General features: G+C 43.8%; 1 protein-coding gene across 2 annotated transcripts; it reads left to right on the top strand.

Moving 5' to 3' along the window:
* The first annotated feature begins 1,399 nt into the window (after window positions 1–1,399).
* Window positions 1,400–10,860, top strand: LOC121635755 (ras-related protein ralB-B-like). 2 transcript variants are annotated; one of them, XM_041979069.1, is made up of 5 exons: window positions 1,400–1,541; window positions 9,290–9,478; window positions 9,558–9,766; window positions 10,165–10,339; window positions 10,414–10,860. In XM_041979069.1, the coding sequence occupies exons 2-5, from the start codon at window positions 9,365–9,367 to the stop codon at window positions 10,516–10,518; spliced, it is 603 nt and encodes a 200-aa protein (XP_041835003.1). In that variant the 5' UTR covers window positions 1,400–1,541; window positions 9,290–9,364; the 3' UTR covers window positions 10,519–10,860. The 2 variants fall into 2 exon arrangements, with proteins under 2 accessions (XP_041835003.1, XP_041835004.1); XM_041979070.1 differs by having other exon boundaries at window positions 1,436–1,541; window positions 9,333–9,478.
* The last annotated feature ends 7,870 nt before the right edge of the window (window positions 10,861–18,730 follow it).

Below are 18,730 nucleotides of genomic sequence, written 5' to 3' on the forward strand. Positions count from 1 at the left end.
AGAAGACGGTCCCGATGAAGAGGACGTCCCGGTGCTAGAAAACAGACCCAATGAAGAGGACGTCCCGGTGCTAGAAGACGTACCCAATGAAGAGGACGTCCCGGTACTAGAAGGAAGTCCCGATGAAGAGGATGTCCCGGTGCTAGAAGGAGGACCCAATGAAGAGGACGTTCCGGTACTAGAAGGCGGTCCCGATGAAGAGGACGTCCCGGTGCTAGAAGGAGGACTCAATGAAGAGGACATCCCAGTGCTAGAAGACGTACCCAATGAAGAGGACGTCCCGGTACTAGAAGGCGGTCCCGATGAAGAGGACGTCCCGGTACTAGAAGATGGACCCGATGAAGAGGACGTCCCGGTGCTAGAAGACGGACCCGATGAAGAGGACGTCCCGGTGCTAGAAGACGGACCCGATGAAGAGGACATCCCGGTGCTAGAAGACGGACCCGATGAAGAGGACGTCCCGGTGCTGGAAGGAGGACTCAATGAAGAGGACGTCCCGGTATTAGAAGGAGGACCCGATGAAGAGGACGTCCCAGTACTAGAAGGCGGTCCCGGTGAAGAGGACGTCCCAGTACTAGAAGACGGTCCCTGTGAAGAGGAGCGTATGACATGTCTGTATCAGTACATAACAGATTTATCCTAGAAATTCAAGCAGAAATAGTGAGACATAATGTAAATCTCATGGAAAACAGATATTTTAAGGTTGTTTTGTTGCTCAAAAACACAATTGATTAACCTTAAAACATTAAATGAATGTTTCTAACACAAATGAACTGGGCAGGACCTTAATGGGGGAGCAAGCGAGACGTGGGTTTACCTTTGCTTCATTTTCTCATTTGTTTTTAACACCAGCATTTAACTGCTAGTTTTCATGATAATAAATAGTACATAGAGTAAGGCTTTCAGAAATTGTAGGGAGGATATATAAGTAAATAAAGAAAAGGGTGGGATCTGCTTTATTTGTACAATAAACACAAAAGTTTTTCGTACATCAACATTCAAAAACAATGAAAAACAAACAGAAGATTAAATGTATAGTTAGATCTTCATGAATGATAAAAAAAAAAGATTATATTTATTTTTCCTAATTAATTACATGGAAATTAAAATTAATGCTAAGCAGGACTGACTTTTGTTGACTAAATAGAAGGAATTCCGTGACGTCACATCCTGTTAGTGTTACGCGCCTCCAACTGAGAGCAGGGAAACAGTAAGACGTGTCACTCGCTGTCAAATTCTTGAAATATTCAGTACAACATCTGCAACAGACAGAAAACATTTGACATTTTTCCTGATTTAAACGATGGCGTGTTCTACCACCTTCTGTATGCGTCCATTAAAACGTGTTATTTGTTGTCGTAGCGATCAGCGGGGCTCTGCATCCTGCTGTGTATGACTTTCTAGCGTCAGAGTGACGCCTCTTCGCATAGGAAGACAATCTTCGACGTCCGAGTAAAGGTGGGGCGCGCAGTCAACTGATCAACTTGTAAAAGTTTGACTTGGCACGTTTCTGTGGGAACTACGAGAAAACACGTCCGCGGGTGAGTCAGCGGAGTTTCTCCGGTTTTTTTTATTGTCTTTTAGGTTTTATCCGCTCTGCTGCGGAGCGGTTTATAGCCGTTTTCTCTAAACCCCCCTGAAGGAAAGCGTTATCTGTTGCTGCTTCAGTGGCTAGCCACCAGTTCGGTGATTGAAAGCGGAACAGCCAATGGCTGCCGCGGAAGGGGAATTCTGTTGGCGGCGTCAGCCAATCAGAGGCAGAGCTGTGGTTAAAGGCGGGAATTGGGAAGAGCAGAAGTGGCTGTAGTGTCATGTAGGAACTGGTTTCCAGATGTCAGCTGGGTGAATCAGAGAGGAAGCTGAAGTTGGGTGTTGACAGGGGGGACTTGTAGTTCCTCTTTAGCGTTGTCAAGGGTTTACTTTATTTATTTGTTACTGTCTTCATAGCGTTTCCCTCTATTTTCCACTTGTAGCTGCTGCAGCCGGTCTGCTCTAGCCAGCGTTTCCACTCCGCTGGAAGGTCACAGACATGCTTTTTCCTGCCAGTGTTTATCACAGAGCACTTCAACACTGGGCAGACTGGTATCAGAAACCTGGCACCTCGGCTGTGTCATATGGAAACACCTCGTTTCCACTACAACAACCTTCCTGGGAAACCGGGGACCCTTTCACTTGTGGACTGAGAAACTACAGTTTTATGCAAGTTTTTTTTATCTTGAGTATCTGTTAACTGTATGAGCTTCTTTATTTAGTGGCAAGAACTTTTATCCAACTAGGAACTTTTTGAAGAGCTCCACTTCTTCACACAGTTCTAGGAACAGTACCTGCTCTCTAGAAGACATAACATGCTTGGAAAAGATTTATTTTATTCATAATTTGTGTCAACTGTAATTTTACTTTAAGGCATTTGAAGGATTAGCTTTATTTCACCTGCAGGACCTTTTCCCTGGAGCTAGGAACTTTTGAAGGGTCCAGAGGAGAGGTTGACTTTCCAGTGTTGTTCAGATTTATTATTTTTTTATTGCTATGCTGTGTCTGACTGTCTTTAAAGCTTTGATATGATGGAAGAAGGAAAATCTTGACAATAACTAGCAGGAGGTTCTCCATAGTACCCGGTACTTTCAGGTGGCTGTTCAGTCAGCCCTGCACCTCCAACATGTTTCAGGACCCCATCGAACCAGCTTTTTTGATTCGAAGTCCGCTTCGTTAGGGGTATTGTGAATGCAAAAACAAATTAGGATTTGGACGAAAGAAGTGGACTCGGTCCGCCTAAAAATGCAGGTCTCGTCCCGCTTCAAGCGGACCAAATACAAAACAAAGTGCATTGTAGGTTCAGCGCACGACATCTTGGGTAAACACAACCAAACATCACATTTCATGTCCAGGACGATTCAAAGTGCTTCACATTAAACATTAACAGCATCACAGATGGAGCAAAGAAAGAGTTAGAAGGTGGAACAAGAAATAGCAAAAAGTCAAAATAAAATCACAATAAAATCATAAGTGACATTAAAATGATTAAAAGCAGATCAGTTAAAAGTCAGCGAGCAGATTTCACGAGAACAGAAAAGTTTAATCTGGATTTAAAGTGTCTACGTTTGGAGAAAGTTTCATCTGCAGCAGAACAGCTGCTTCTCCATGTTTACTCTGGTCCCTGGTCTGAACCCTGGTCTAGAATCTGGCCTGAACCCTGGTCTGGACTCTGGCCTGGACTTTGGTCTGAACCCTGGTCTGGACTCTGGTCTAGAATCTGGCCTGAACCCTGGTCTGGACCCTGGTCTGGACTCTGGTCTGAACCCTGGTCTGGACTCTGGTCTTCACCCTGGTCTTGACTCTAGTCTTAACTCTGGTCTGGACCCTGGTCTGGACTCTGGTCTGAACCCTGGTCTGGACAAGTCCGAGTCCAATCAGAAACTCTGGGTTAACTTAGTTCTGAGTCCAGTGAGGACTCTGGACTCTGGCCTGGACTCTGGTCTGGACTCTGGTCTGGACTATGTGACCAGAGTTTCTGGATCTCAGAGCTCTGCTGGGTTTATATTCTCTGAACGTATCAGATGGATTCTGGACCCGAACCGTTCTGTTCTATTCTGTGACTGGAAACCAGTATGAACCAGAAACCAGTATAAAGATGGTAAAACTGGTGTGATGTGATCTCTTAGTCCTGGTTTAAACTCCAGCAGCAACATCTGGATGAGCTGCAGATGTTTACTGGTCTCACTGGGAAGTTCTGAGCTGGTAAGAAGCTTCTTGGTGAAGCTTTGATGTGGGAATCATCTGCATAATTGTGACGATTCACGTTAAACTTCTGTAATATTTGACCCAAAGGGAGCAGATACAAGATGAACAGAAGAGGTCCAGGAACTGACCCCTGAGGGACTCCATAGTAGGGCTGCTCGATTATGGGAAAAATGATAATCACGATTATTTTGATTGAAATTGAGATCTCGATTATTTAACACAATTAGAGAAAGAGAGAGGGTGCGCGGGGTTGGGGGTGGGTGTGTTGGGGGGTGTCAGTGGGACATTTGAAGTTTGTCTGTGGTAATACAGACTAGTTTCTTTCCACCAGGTCCCCGTAGCTATTGTTTGTCTCAGACCAGCAGCTACGTTCTGCCTGGTGTGATCTGGAAAAACATTAGTCTGGAGACATTTAATTTTCACGTTGAAATAAAATTTCAACATCACATTTTCAATGAAATGTAGCGCAACATTATATACGGCTCTATGGTGCAGCCTGACCACAGGTCTGCAGCGGTGGCGAAACATTGGACTGTAGTGACGTCCGTCTCAACACCCTCATCATCCAGGGCAGGAGAGATACTCCACTAACATGGAGACGAGATGGCAGCGATGCCGTTTGTCCAAAGTGTTGATGAGTTTCTTAAATCCCGAGTTGTTCACTGTGTTAACTGAGAAAAAATTCTGTTTGTTTATAACGTTAACCTCTCTGTGTCTCTGGATTATTTAGTCGCGACTCACAAAAATTGAACATTTTTCTATTTTCTTGTGTCGGGTCGCAAGCCCCTGTGAACACGCGCAACATTTCACTTGCGGGAATGTCACCTGCCGCTTGGCTAGAGGAGGTCAGCGATTTCCGCCTCATCACGCAAGTTTAATAGAAAATGAATGGAGAAGGAGCGACTTCGCCTCCCGTGTGTCCAGCCCATAACTGGCGAGATGTTTGTAACTGGCACTGAATAAAACTAAAGCAGACGGGGCTGTGGGAGGAGTCTGTGGGAGGAGTCTGCAGCAGAGCGCTGCAATGTCTGCTGTGCTCGATTTGCAACTGACAACAGCACAAGAGGAAACTGCGAAGGACAAAAATAATCGGATCCTTTTATTTTTATGATCGTTGAAAACCCAGATCGTAATCACGATTAAAATTTAATTAATTGCCCAGCCCTACTCCACAGTCATGGAGACTCGCTCGGATTCATAGCTGCCGATAGGAACTAAATACCTCCAGTCTTCTAAACAGGACCTGAACCAGTTAAGAACAGCTCCAGAAAGTCCAACCCAGTTTTCCAGCCTGTGCAACAGGATTCTGTGATCTAACGCAGCACTGAGATCCAGCACAACCAGGACTGAAACTAGACTAGTGAAATCTGAAAATTAAAATGCATTAGGAGAAATGGTTTTTCATTTCAAGGTCATAGCTGCATTATTTGACTCATAAATAAAATTAATAATAGATCATCCAGACTGTTTTATTTTCAACTTCAAAACTGCTCTTTTTATGACACAACTAAAAGGAAAACGCTTTTTCGTTTTCATGTCTGCCCCGCAAAACATGTCACAAAACTCAATTTCAATTGACAATCCCAGGCTACAAGATGACCGCTCTGCCCACTGGTCTGCATCACATTCTGCTAACTAGCCTTGTTTAGGAGGAATAACATCTGGATCTCTGGTCTGCATCACATTCTTCTAACTAGCCTTGTTTAGGAGGAATAACATCTGGATCTCTGGTCTGCATCACATTCTGCTAACTAGCCTTGTTTAGGAGGAATAACATCTGGATCTCTTGTCTGCATCACATTCGGCTAACTAGCCTTGTTTAGGAGGAATAACATCTGGATCTCTGGTCTGCATCACATTCTGCTAACTAGCCTTGTTTAGGAGGAATAACATCTGGATCTCTGGTCTGCATCACATTCTGCTAACTAGCCTTGTTTAGGAGGAATAACATCTGGATCTCTGGTCTGCATCACAATCTTCTAACTAGCCTTGTTTAGGAGGAATAACATCTGGATCTCTGGTCTGCATCACATTCTGCTAACTAGCCTTGTTTAAGAGGAAAAACATCTGGATCTCTGGTCTGCATCACATTCTGCTAACTAGCCTTGTTTAAGAGGAAAAACATCTGGATCTCTGGTCTGCATCACATTCTGCTAACTAGCCTTGTTTAAGAGGAATAACATCTGGATCTCTGGTCTGCATCACATTCTGCTAACTAGCCTTGTTTAAGAGGAATAACATCTGGATCTCTGGTCTGCATCACATTCTGCTAACTAGCCTTGTTTAAGAGGAAAAACATCTGGATCTCTGGTCTGCATCACATTCTGCTAACTAGCCTTGTTTAGGAGGAAAAACATCTGGATCTCTGGTCTGCATCACATTCTGCTAACTAGCCTTGTTTAGGAGGAAAAACATCTGGATCTCTGGTCTGCATCACATTCTTCTAACTAGCCTTGTTTAGGAGGAAAAACATCTGGATCTCTGGTCTGCATCACATTCAGGCTAACTAGCCTTGTTTAGGAGGAATAACATCTGGATCTCTGGTCTGCATCACATTCTGCTAACTTGCCTTGTTTAGGAGGAATAACATCTGGATCTCTGGTCTGCATCACATTCTGCTAACTTGCCTTGTTTAGGAGGAATAACATCTGGATCTCTGGTCTGCATCACATTCTTCTAACTAGCCTTGTTTAGGAGGAAAAACATCTGGATCTCTGGTCTGCATCACATTCTGCTAACTTGCCTTGTTTAGGAGGAAAAACATCTGGATCTCTGGTCTGCATCACATTCAGGCTAACTAGCCTTGTTTAGGAGGAATAACATCTGGATCTCTGGTCTGCATCACATTCAGGCTAACTAGCCTTGTTTAGGAGGAATAACATCTGGATCTCTGGTCTGCATCACATTCTGCTAACTTGCCTTGTTTAGGAGGAATAACATCTGGATCTCTGGTCTGCATCACATTCTGCTAACTTGCCTTGTTTAGGAGGAATAACATCTGGATCTCTGGTCTGCATCACATTCTGCTAACTTGCCTTGTTTAGGAGGAATAACATCTGGATCTCTGGTCTGCATCACATTCTGCTAACTTGCCTTGTTTAGGAGGAATAACATCTGGATCTCTGGTCTGCATCACATTCTTCTAACTAGCCTTGTTTAGGAGGAATAACATCTGGATCTCTGGTCTGCATCACATTCTGCTAACTTGCCTTGTTTAGGAGGAATAACATCTGGATCTCTGGTCTGCATCACATTCTGCTAACTAGCCTTGTTTAGGACAGTTTAACTCCGTGAACTCTGCTTATCTCAGAAAAATCAACCACTCCTTAAAGCCAGCGGAGGGGAAACAAACCAGTTCTCCAGGATTAGTCTTGGACCAGAATCTTGGCTATTATTATTTTGGCTGTGCTGCTGCGGACCTGTGCTGTTGGTGAGGACATGAAACAGAAAGTCCTGGTTCAGCATTTCCACCTTAGAAACAGGTCTGATAGCATCAGTGACCTACTGTGGGAGGTTCAGCAGCTTTCTTCTTCGGTCTTTGTGCTGCTGTAAAAGATGATTGTCTCAGTGTAACAATGAACCAGCAGCAAACATCAACACATGCTTTCATTTCATCTAATGAACATAGAAGGAAAATCATCTCTCACATCCTTCATTCTACAATTTATCTCTTTAAACTGGTCTGCGTTTTCATTCTGAATCTTCTCTAAGTATTCTTTCATCCTGATGTCTAATCCTGGACTCTATTCTGCTATTCCTCCACTGGTCTCCAGTAGGGCCTGACCAATATGGATTTTTTTTTGAGGCCGATACCGATTACAATATTTGGCAGAAAAACAATTACCAATTAATCGGCCAGTTTTTAAAAAATACATATATATAATGAATAAGTTAACTTCATTTTTGGTTAATTAATGCTTACACCAACAAAAATATGAATTACAGGCAGAACATTTTACTGTTTCGCAGTATTTTGTCTTCATATGTTGAACGTTACAACAGAAGAATTTCCAAAAACATGCAACAAATCACTAAATAACTGGGAAATTAAAATATATAACCTTTAAAAGTCGATCTATTAATGAATTGTATAAATAAATGATGAATTAATTAATACATCTTGTTTTGCACTTCTTGCTGATGCAAATTAGAAGTAGGTTAAAGTACAGGTAGAAGAATATATATAAGGTGTATGCCTTTATATAACCAACATGAGTGAAGTTAACTAAACATTATGCAGCCTTCTGATGCCCTTTAATGTTAAATTACATTTTCTTTATTCCAGTATTTTCTTTGCCATGAAATATATCATGGCGTATATCATATATGAACCAAAATAAAAACCAGACATACTTTTCTCAAATGTCAAAAAGATGTCACCTTTGATAGAGTTGTATTGTATATATAATGGTCACCATGGTTGTCATGTTAGTATTTTCTGACAAAGTAAAACTAAGACATGACACCATGACGATGGCTGAAGACAGACTGTAATATTAATATGTTAAGTGTTCGGTGCTCCCCTCACGTCTCCTAAAATTCGCCACAGCCTGCAGCTGACGGAGTGATGAACGCTCGTTCTGTACTCTGATATTTTGTACACTTATGTTATTTCTGCAGATACTGGCTACTTAGCTAATGCTATGCTAGGTTGGGATAACAGCGATGTTATTGCTAACATTGACAGATGTTATGAATGGCCATTTTTATGGAATAATTTAACCACACGATATGTGTGAACTGCCGACATCGGCTGGTTCTTTATTGCATGTTCTTGATGTGCTACTATGGCTACAAGCTAACGTTGCAACGCTCTAACGTTTTACATGCACATCCTGTTCCGGTGCTTCACACTTAGAGTAAGAGTTCTGCTTACAGCAGTTAGCCAAAACATTACAACGGGGAGCCCCTTAAGCTAACTTAACACAACGTTAGCAATGCAGCATAAATAAACAGCTGACCGACACAACGAAGCACACGTCACTCGTCATTAGCCATGGCAAACAGAGTTAAACTGAAACTGGTGACATGCTGAGTCATTATTTTAACATTATTATAAACTTACCTGTTGGGAATCTCCACCTAGACCACTGTTAATGTAACCTGGCTGTAGCTACTAGCTAACCCTGTTGAAAAGACGGGGGGGAATGACTGTGGGATTGAATAGAGTCAGAGCTCCATCTAGTGGACAAACGTTGCAAGGACATCATTCTGCACGACGCCGACACTCAACAGCATTTACTGTTTTATGAGAAAGTAAGAATAAATCGGCGTATAACAGCAAAACAACGGCCGATAGTGGCCATTTTGAAAAGGATTAATATCGGCCGATTTAATCTCCAGTAGTCCCCCGACTGTCTCCTCTGGCCTCTACTGGTCTCTTCTAGTCCCCCATCTGTCTGTTCTCGCTTCTGCTGGTCTCTAATAGTCCCCGTCTGTTTCCTTTTGTCTTTCCTGGTCTCTTCTGGTCTCCTCCTCCTCTGTCCATGCTGGTGTCCGTTGAGCCTTACTGTCTCTTCATGTCCATACTGGTATCTTTTTGTCTCTGCAGGTCTCCTCTGGTCCTTACTGGTGTCCTCTTGTGGTTTCTCCAGGACTCGGGGTTGACCCCTCGCAGACCAGAGTCATGTCCTCTGGTAAGAACAAGAACCAGAGCTCTCTGGTCCTCCATAAGGTGATCATGGTGGGCAGCGGCGGCGTGGGGAAGTCCGCTCTCACCCTTCAGTTCATGTACGACGAGGTGAGGCTTCAGTCAGGACCTCATTTCCCATCATCCCATCTGTCTGCTTCCGGTCACATGATCCCATCTTTTCCCACAGTTTGTAGAGGACTACGAGCCCACCAAGGCCGACAGCTACAGGAAGAAGGTGGTGCTGGACGGCGAGGACGTCCAGATCGACATCCTGGACACGGCGGGGCAGGAGGACTACGCCGCCATCAGAGACAACTACTTCCGCAGCGGCGAGGGCTTCCTTCTGGTCTTCTCCATCACGGAGCACGAGTCCTTCACGGCCTCATCGGAGTTCAGGTTGGGTTAGAAACCATCAGAGAAAGCTGGTGATGGGGTTATTAGTCAAAACTGGTCCTGGATCAGCAGCTAAACCCTGCTTCGGTTTTTCCTTCTGTATCCTTGTCGCTTCTGATCCAGAACATCACTAAAAGCTTTTATTATAAAACCGTATTTAAAGAGCCCGTATGCAGTCAGACGGGTAGAAAGAATAAAGCTTCCTAACGGACCAGGTGTATTTCCTCCTCCCTGCTTCATGTTTCTGCTGTTTAGCTGAGGTGCAGGGAACACCTGAGCAGGTGAGGAAAAGATTCTGCCTGTGGTGTCTCATCTGAAGCCTTATTATGAGCCGTGTGGGTCACAGCGCCACAGGTTTGACAACACTGCTCCGTAGCTCAAAGTTGTCTGTTTGCATTCAGGGAGCAGATCCTGAGGGTGAAGGAGGAGGACGCCATTCCTCTCCTCCTGGTGGGGAACAAGTCGGACCTAGAGGACCGGCGGCAGGTTTCTGCTGACGAGGCAGCGGCAAAAGCCAGCGAGTGGGGCGTCCAGTACGTGGAGACATCAGCCAAGACGAGGGGAAACGTGGACAAGGTGCGGCCACGGCAGCCCAGAGGCTTAAAACTCAGACAGAACCTCGTCTCACGTCTCTGTCCTCTGTTCTCCAGGTCTTCTTCGACCTCATGAGGGAGGTCCGGAAGAAGAAGATGTCGGAGACGAGACAAGACGGGCCGAGCGGGAAGAAGAAGAAGAAGCACTGCTGCGTCCTTTAACCTGGAGGAGCAAGGAGCGCTCCGACAGATGCTCCTCAGCTCGTCGTCATGGCGCTGGCTTCTCTTGCTTCCTGTGATGCGGCCTCTTTATTTAGCCTCTCTATGATTATGTCCTCACATTCCCGACGTCTCTGACACGCCTCCTTTTTTATGAGCCAGCGTGTCATTTCTAAGCAGGTTTCAAAGGGAATCTATTTAAATCACCTGTATCATATCGTACCCGTTCGCTGTGTTTATTTATGACTTTTGGTCTTTGGTTTGGGGAACTCATTGTTTGTGTTGGTGTTGGCAGGAAGACCTCCTTCCTGTCCATTTGATAATAAAAGCTCCTCCTGTCACTGATGCCCTTTGTTCTCATTCACTAGCTTGCAGCTAGAAACAAGGAATCTGTCTACAAACGAGCTTAAACTTCAGCTAACAAAGAGCCCACGACTCCACAGGAAGTCATGAACAACTTCCAGAATAGCAGGGATTGTTTGAGTAGATCAGCCAACCAACTGAACAGCAGGGCCGGGTCCAGATGTTTTTAAGGGGGCCACGGACCAGGGAAAGGGTGGCAGGTGTAAACGACCTGAAAACCTGCAACTTCACCACAAAATTAGCCAAAGATAATTTTACATATAACCTCAGTTTTAAGAGTCGGGTCTCTGTGTCGGTGAACCCAGAACCTCATCGGGTCATATTTTATCCCCAGTAAAAGATCAACAACATCTCAGATGATGGAACTGAGACATTTTACCATGTGATCAAAATATCAGCTGATGTTCGGCACGGTGTAAAAAGTAGTTCCAGGGTGATGTTCAGCATGGTGTAAAAAGTAGTTCCAGGGTGATGTTCGGCACAGTGTAAAAAGTAGTTCCAGGGTGATGTTCAGCATGGTGTAAAAAGTAGTTCCAGGGTGATGTTCGGCACGGTGTAAAAAGTAGTTCCAGGGTGGTGTTCAGCAGGTGTAGCATCTCTTCTTCTAACATGTCTGGAAACATCTGGGAAGTGAGGAGACCAGTTGCTGGAGTTTTAGGAGAGGAATGTTGTCCATTCTGGTCTGATGCAGGATTCTAGCTGCTCTCCAGTCCTGGACCTTGGTTGCTGGATTTCTGCTTCCATGATGCTCCAGATGTTGTGTACTGGTGAAAGGTCTGGACTGCAGGCAGGCCAGTTCAGCAGCCGGACTCTTCTCCTGTGAAGCCATGCTGCTGTGATGGATGCAGGAAGTGGTTCAAGAGACGTTGTGTTGAAGGACTTTTCTCTGTAATTGTTCCAGAATGTTTAGACCAGTTTGTCTCAGACTGGTAAACCTGTTTTTATTACCTTTTCAGGGCTCAGAGTCTGAACCTGGTCGTGCTTCATCACAGTTTGTCAGCTGGTGTGATGACAACCATCTCCTTTGAATGTTTCAAGAACCAAAGACATGATTATTAATTTTAGACGCAGCAGTAGCGACCAGACAGGAAGGGGAATCCACGGTGACGATGTCCAGATTGTGGATTCGTACAGATATCTTGGCTGTTTTTGACTGTCAGCTCAGGTTTGATGTGAATCCTGAGTCTGGTCCAGAGAGGCCACCAGAGGATCCATCTGATGAAGGGACTGAACTCTTATGTCAGTGAGACTGTTTTAAAGAACTTTAATTGTTTATTGGTTGAAAGCATCTTAATATTTTCCTTTGTCTGTTGGTTCAGTGGTTTAACTCTGCAGGACTAGAGCAGCCTGCTCTCCATAGTTAAAACCTGTTCTGAGGTTCCTGGAGTCAGACAGAGGCTGGTCTTCCCTCTGGGAGCTTCAGCTTTTTAAGAAGCAAAGACCGTCATCAGAGCTCCTCACCGCGTGCTGTCCAATGAGCTTCTCTGATGCCGTTAGGCCGGCGCTACCATGCTCCTCACAGGAGAACCAATATATGTTCTGCATCTTTTATTCCTTCAGCTTCACACTTTAAACTGACAGCTGTCGTTTTACATGACTTTGATCTTCTACTGGGAATGAAAGATGACCTGATGGGGTGTGGAAATCGTTTGATCGACACTTTGAGATTAAATCTGTGTTTTGTTTCTTTGTACCTCCTATGAGCAGTGACCATAAAGTTGTATCTGGCTGGTCTGTACGGATTGGTGGAGGCTCTGTGGTCAGGTGACCACTAGGTGGCGGCGAGTCCTCAGGTTTACAATCTTCTGATCCCAGAGAGAAGCAGCAGCTTCTGTCCTGACCTGAAGACTTTTTATCCATCTGTTGCATCAGATCCGTCTCAGGGTAAATGGATTAGAAAGCTTTGGGAGAAACGATCCACGTATGACATGTGGAACATGTCATTCACACATGAAAGAGTTTGTTTTGCTGCTGACTCCAAACGCTAGATAAACCGAGTTAAAAGTTAGTCAGAAGGTCTTTTTTATGGCCAGAATGACAAGAAAAAGACTTAGAATCATGGTGGAAAACAGTCTTTACCCTGAAACCAAGTCCTGATATCATCCCGGGCTGGTGGTTCGTAGCCTTCAGACCGGTTCCTTCTCACCTGTCCTGCTGGTTTCACTCAGACTTTCACATCGTGTTTCTGCTTCCTGCTGATGATCTTCACTTATTTCTAAACATCTGATCCCCTTTCAACTCATTTCTGCTCAGCTTCTGCTCGTTTTCTTCTCTGTGGCTTGATGGTTGTTTCTGCTATCAGGCAGGTGAAAGCCGGGACCCCACAAGGCCTTTGGCTGCCGTACCCGGTGGTAGTCCAGGGTCCAGTCTGTTGGTAAACTAAACCAAAACACTTAATAGTTACTTTAAATTTACTCAGAGAAGAAAGAAAACTACTAATTCATCTCCAGATGACAAACATCTGGCCGGAGCTCTGGATACCAGCCAGAAGCTCCGGCCTGGTTCAGTCTGCTTCCTGCTTCATTTCATGCACCACCGTACGTCTGCTTCTGATCCAGGACTCCATATTCTTTCATTATTCATGTTTTTATTTTACCTGGATACTTATTAGTGAATTGTATATTGTAAATCGTTTATATTTTTATGTTTATACATATTTATATATGTGTACAGGCGTGTGTAATTCTTTTACATATATATACACATATATGTCGTTTCTTTCCATCTCATCTTTGTATTCGGTATTTTTGTTTCTTACAGTTTAATTTGACTCTTTTTCTCTCTGACATTTATGCTGCTGTAACAGAAATTTCCCAGTCTGGGATTAATAAATACTTCTGATTCTGAGATAAAACAAAAGTATAAAGTCCAGATTTTTTCATAAAAAATACTTTAATATGCCTGTTATTTTTATAACGGATTAAAATTAACCAGCTTTTATTTTACTATTTAAGAAAGAAATCAGGGATTTTTTTTTTACTAAAACCAATATCTAAATAACCTAAAAATAACAAACAGTTTATGGATAAAATTAGAAGAAGAATGAAAATAAATTATTAAAATACTAATTAAATAATTAATTTAAAAATAGTCAGTATTGGAATATATATTCAGGGTGTTGATAATAAAATTCATCTAAGAATATATATTTCAAACTATTTTAATTATTACTATTATTATTTTTAATTATTTATTTATTTCCTACTTCATCCTGTCCAGCATGGTGGCAGCAGAATGATGGTCTGGCTGCTGGGTTAGAGTTAGCCTACGTTAACCCGAGGTTAACCCGAGGTTAACCCGAAGCTCCAAATAACTTTCATTGTCAGGATATCTGGCTGCAACACGTGTTTTCAGAATAAATAAAAACTAAATGTGTTTGTTTGTGCAGCCCTGAGCAGAAATAAATCAACAAAACAACTTCCTTCTGTCCGAGTTTCCAGCTGGCAGCAGCCGAAGCAGAAAGACTGACAACACACACCCCCGTCCACGTTACCATGACAGCATCACACAGGGATGCACATCCACGTTCCAGCTCATCCACAAAAAGAATCACATCCAAGGCAGGTCGATCTGTACGTCACACTTCATGCACAAGACAATTCAAAGTGCTTTACATAAAACATTAAAAGCACCACAGCAGGGAAGCAATAACAAGGGCATTAACAACAGACAAAAAAAATTAAATACAAATAAAGAAAAAAGCTAAAATAAAATAGAAATAAAGTTCCAGTGTGGGGAATTTTAGTTGTTTTGATAAAAGGCAGCAAATAGAAAAGTTTTTAACCCTGATGTAAAACTGCTGAGTCAGCAGACCTGCAGTTTTCTGGGAGTTTGTTCCATGTGAGGAACATAAAAGCTAAACGCTGCCTCTCCACGTTTAGTTCTGACTCTGGGAACAGAAAGTAGACCTGACCCTGATGACCTGAGGGATCTGGTTGCTTTATAACCAACCAGAAGATCCTGAATGGATTCTGGTCCTAAACCATTCAGGTCTTTGTAAACTAACAGCAGGATTTTGAAGACAGGAAGCCAGTGTAAAGATCTGAGGACTGGAGTTCTAGGATCTGCTTTCCTGGTCTTAGTGAGGACTGGAGATGTAAGATCTACTTCACCTGGTCTTAGTGAGGACTGGAAGTCTAGGATCTACTCTCCTGGTCTTAGTGAGGACTGGAGGTCTTGGATCTACTCTTCTGGTCTTAGTGAGGACCGGAGGTCTAGGATCTACTCTCCTGGTCTTAGTGAGGACTGGAGTTGTAAGATCTACTTAACCTGGTCTTAGTGAGGACTGGAAGTCTAGGATCTACTCTCCTGGTCTTAGTGAGGACTGGAAGTCTAGGATCTACTCTCCTTGTCTTAGTGAGGACTGGAGTTGTAGGATCTACTTTCCTGGTCTTAATGAGGACTGGAAGTCTAGGATCTACTCTCCTTGTCTTAGTGAGGACTGGAGTTGTAGGATCTACTTTCCTGGTCTTAATGAGGACTGGAGCAGCAGCGTTCTGGACTAACTGCAGCTGTCTGATGGACTTTTTAGGGAGACCTTTGAGGGCAGCATTACAGTAGTCCAGTCTACTAAAGATAAATGCATGGACCAGTCGTTTAATCCTCCAGATGTTCTCTAAGTGATAACAGGCCGACTTCACAACTGTCTTAATATAAAATCAGGTCTGAGTCCAGGACTACTCCCAGATTTCTGGCTTGTTGTTCGTTTTGAACTTTGCTATTTGAAGCTGAGAACTGAATTTTAATCTTTCTTCCTTGGCTCCAAAAACTATTATTTCGGTTTTGTCTTCGTTTAACTGAAGTTCTGGCACATCGATCTTTAATCTGATCCATGCAGTTGATCAGAGATTGGATCAGACTGTAGTCTCCTGGTGAGATGGTTATGTAGATATGTGTGTCGTCAGCATAACTGTGGTAACATGTTTAGTTGTTTTTCATAGTGTAAGCAAGTGGGAGCTTGAGATGTTGAACAGCAGTGGCCCCAGGATGGAGCCTTGGGGAACTCCACAGTTTATTTTGGTTCGCTCAGATTAATAGTTACCTGTAGACACAAAGTAGTCCCTGTATTTTAAATAGGACTCTAACCAGGTAAATGCAGTGCCAGAAAGTCCCACCCAGTTTTCAGCAGGTCTTGTAAGATGTTCTTGTTGACCGTGTCAAATACAGCACTGAGATCCAGCAGTACCAGGACTGAAATGTTTCGACTATCTGTGCTCAAGGGACGTCATTAAGGACCTTAACTAGAGCATCTCAGTGCTGTGGTGTAGCCGGAAACCTGACTGGTAGACATCAAAGCAGTTATTTAGTGTCAGGAAGTTGTGTAGCTGGTGAAAGACAGCTTTTTCTAGTATCTGACTAAGAAAGGGGAGGTTTGATATCCATGATGAGAATCTCCCGTTCCACCACATTGCAAAGCTGCTCTACTGGACTGAGATCTGGTGGCTGTGGAGGCCGTTGGAGTCAAGTGAACTCATCGTCATGTTCTAGAAAGCAGGTGGAGATGATCTGAGCTTTGTGACATGGTGCATTATCCTGCTGGAAGTAGCAGTGGTCAGAAAGCAGCTGTGTCTGACCCGTACAGTTAAAACCAGTTCATTGACTGGTTTTTAGTCACCTGACGTTCTGATTAAATCACATCTTTCCAGTCCTAATAAGTAAAACTAGAACAAATCAAAACCAGAAGGTGAAAACCTGATTTTTCATGATCTTTAACTGGAATACTTGGAAATGAAATGAAATTAGTTAAATCCTTAAATGAATTTGAATAATAAAAAAATGATTAATTAAATAACAAAAATAAACACTTTATTAATCCCAGAGGGAATTGCAATCTTGCATTAGGCTTTCTGTTTTCTTTTGTGTTTTTTGTGCTATGTTATGCCACTTTATGCTAAACCCAAAGCTCTGGCCAGCTCCACTCCTCTCCAGCCGGAGCCATGGACTGTGGTTGGACCTGCAACAGCAGGTCCCGGGGTCCACGTTCTTCCCGCCCTCCTCCCTTCAGATAATAATGCTGGAGAATGGATTTAATGCAGAGTTTCCTCCTCTGGCTAGCAGCGCCCACGATGCTCCACTGTCACCACAGACGTCTGCGTCGCTGCCCATCCAGGGCCACGGCGGGCCCCTCGTGCCTCGCCACGGCCCTGCGGAGCAACAACCCGCGGCACGGGCCTCTGCTCACAGGAGCCTCTCCAAGACCCGGCACCGACGCCTGGAGTCCATCCTGGAACCCCTGCGTCTGGAGATCCCCCGCTTACAGGCCTGCGGATGAGAAGGACATTAACCCCGCCGTTCCCAGGTGCCACGGGGCCAAGATAAAGCTGAAAAATCTCTACATCCACAGGCCAGCAGCCATCACTCAGCAGGCACAAACGACATCAGTCTGAGCTGTTAAAGCAAGAGTTTACTCTCCTTTTAACTGTGTAAAACATGCAGGTATAGAAGCTTCTCTCTCTGGCCCTGCTCCCACCTGGCAGAGGAAGCTCAGCCTTGGCTGTCCTCTCCTCTCTCTCACACAGCATTAGGTTTATAGATAGAGGAGATATCTCTCTGGGCCTGCCAGGCTCCACCTAGACGCAGCAGGCGCCACCTACCTCACCTGAGGTGTACAGCATTGAAGGTTTAGAAGCAAACTTAACAAAACAGGACTTGGACCTCATTTTTTCTTTAAATTTTCCACTTTATCAGTTTCTGTCATAACCAACAGAGATCAATCCAGATCCTCAGAATACTGTAAACACAACTTAAACCACTGTTTCCTCCGTCATTCCTGGACATCGTCCCCATCTCTTTGTCAAGTGAAGTTGTGTGTGTGTCTGTGTGTGTGTAGGGTTGTGCCGGTTCGGACGACCACGGTTACCATGGAAACAGGGCTGTGCACACTAGTTCCTAAAACCAAGGACTGTTGCGTTCACATTCCCGTTCCACATCCAGGGGGTATGTCTTTGTGGGAGCTGTGAGAGGGTCAGGAGGACTTCACTGAAGGAGCCGAGTAAGCAAAGAAGACACGTCCAAAAACCCGCGAGGGACCATGTTTACAAGCGACTGCAGAGACAAACAACACCGCCCAGGTCCTGCTGCATCACTGCTGGAAACAGGAAGAAGCTCACAGCTGCTGGCCCAGATGTGTTCATTTAGCTAGTAACGGAGTAAAGCAGCACAGTAACTTACTTTATCTAAAGAGTAATTAGTTACTCATTATTAGTAGGGGAGACCAGGTATGGTTGTAACACTTTTTGCTACAACACCTGTAACTCATTGAACTTTTGAGCTACAGTTCTTAAACTTTTATATGAAATTCCCACATTTGTTCACTAAAAAAAGGCACTGATTCAAAACTCTGTAAGAATATCACAGACTTCGTACGTTAATGTCAAACACACGGTCGTCCCTTGTTACAACCTGCCCCACTATGGTTTAACACATCCTGGGGAGAGTCGTAACAGTTAGACAAAGGAAGCATGAACAGATGCCACACCATAAAATATGCTTCAAAAATGGATTTATTTAAAAAATCCCAAACTAAATCTTTCTCTTTTACTGACTACATTCAATGTTTAACACAGGAGTGTGTGAATAAGTCTACGTGAACACACTTTCATAACTGAATGGCTGCTTAATGAACACTGCATTTGTGTAAAAAGATACACATGTGATATCTGGCTTACATACTTTTTGCATATAAAAAACAAAGAAAAAAAACAGGGCCAGTGTGTGCAGGTTTTGTTTGTCTATGTTCTAAATCTGAATCACAGTATTGACAAATGAAAGTTGGTAGCAGTTCAAGCTTGGTGGGCCCAAAGACTACACTGGGTACATTTTACACACACTTCCTGTGGCCTTGAGCTGCAAG

The sequence above is a fragment of the Melanotaenia boesemani genome, chromosome 24, assembly GCF_017639745.1.
Source record: "Melanotaenia boesemani isolate fMelBoe1 chromosome 24, fMelBoe1.pri, whole genome shotgun sequence".
NCBI classification, from domain to species: Eukaryota; Metazoa; Chordata; class Actinopteri; order Atheriniformes; family Melanotaeniidae; genus Melanotaenia; species Melanotaenia boesemani.

Excerpts from the sequence above, each read along its gene's own strand:
- LOC121635755 (XM_041979069.1), top strand. The coding sequence starts at position 9,365 with ATGTCCTCTGGTAAGAACAAGAACCAGAGCTCTCTGGTCCTCCATAAG. Across the intron at positions 9,767-10,164 it reads ACGGCCTCATCGGAGTTCAG|GGAGCAGATCCTGAGGGTGA; the intron begins GTTGGGTTAGAA and ends GTTTGCATTCAG. Across the intron at positions 10,340-10,413 it reads CGAGGGGAAACGTGGACAAG|GTCTTCTTCGACCTCATGAG; the intron begins GTGCGGCCACGG and ends TCTGTTCTCCAG.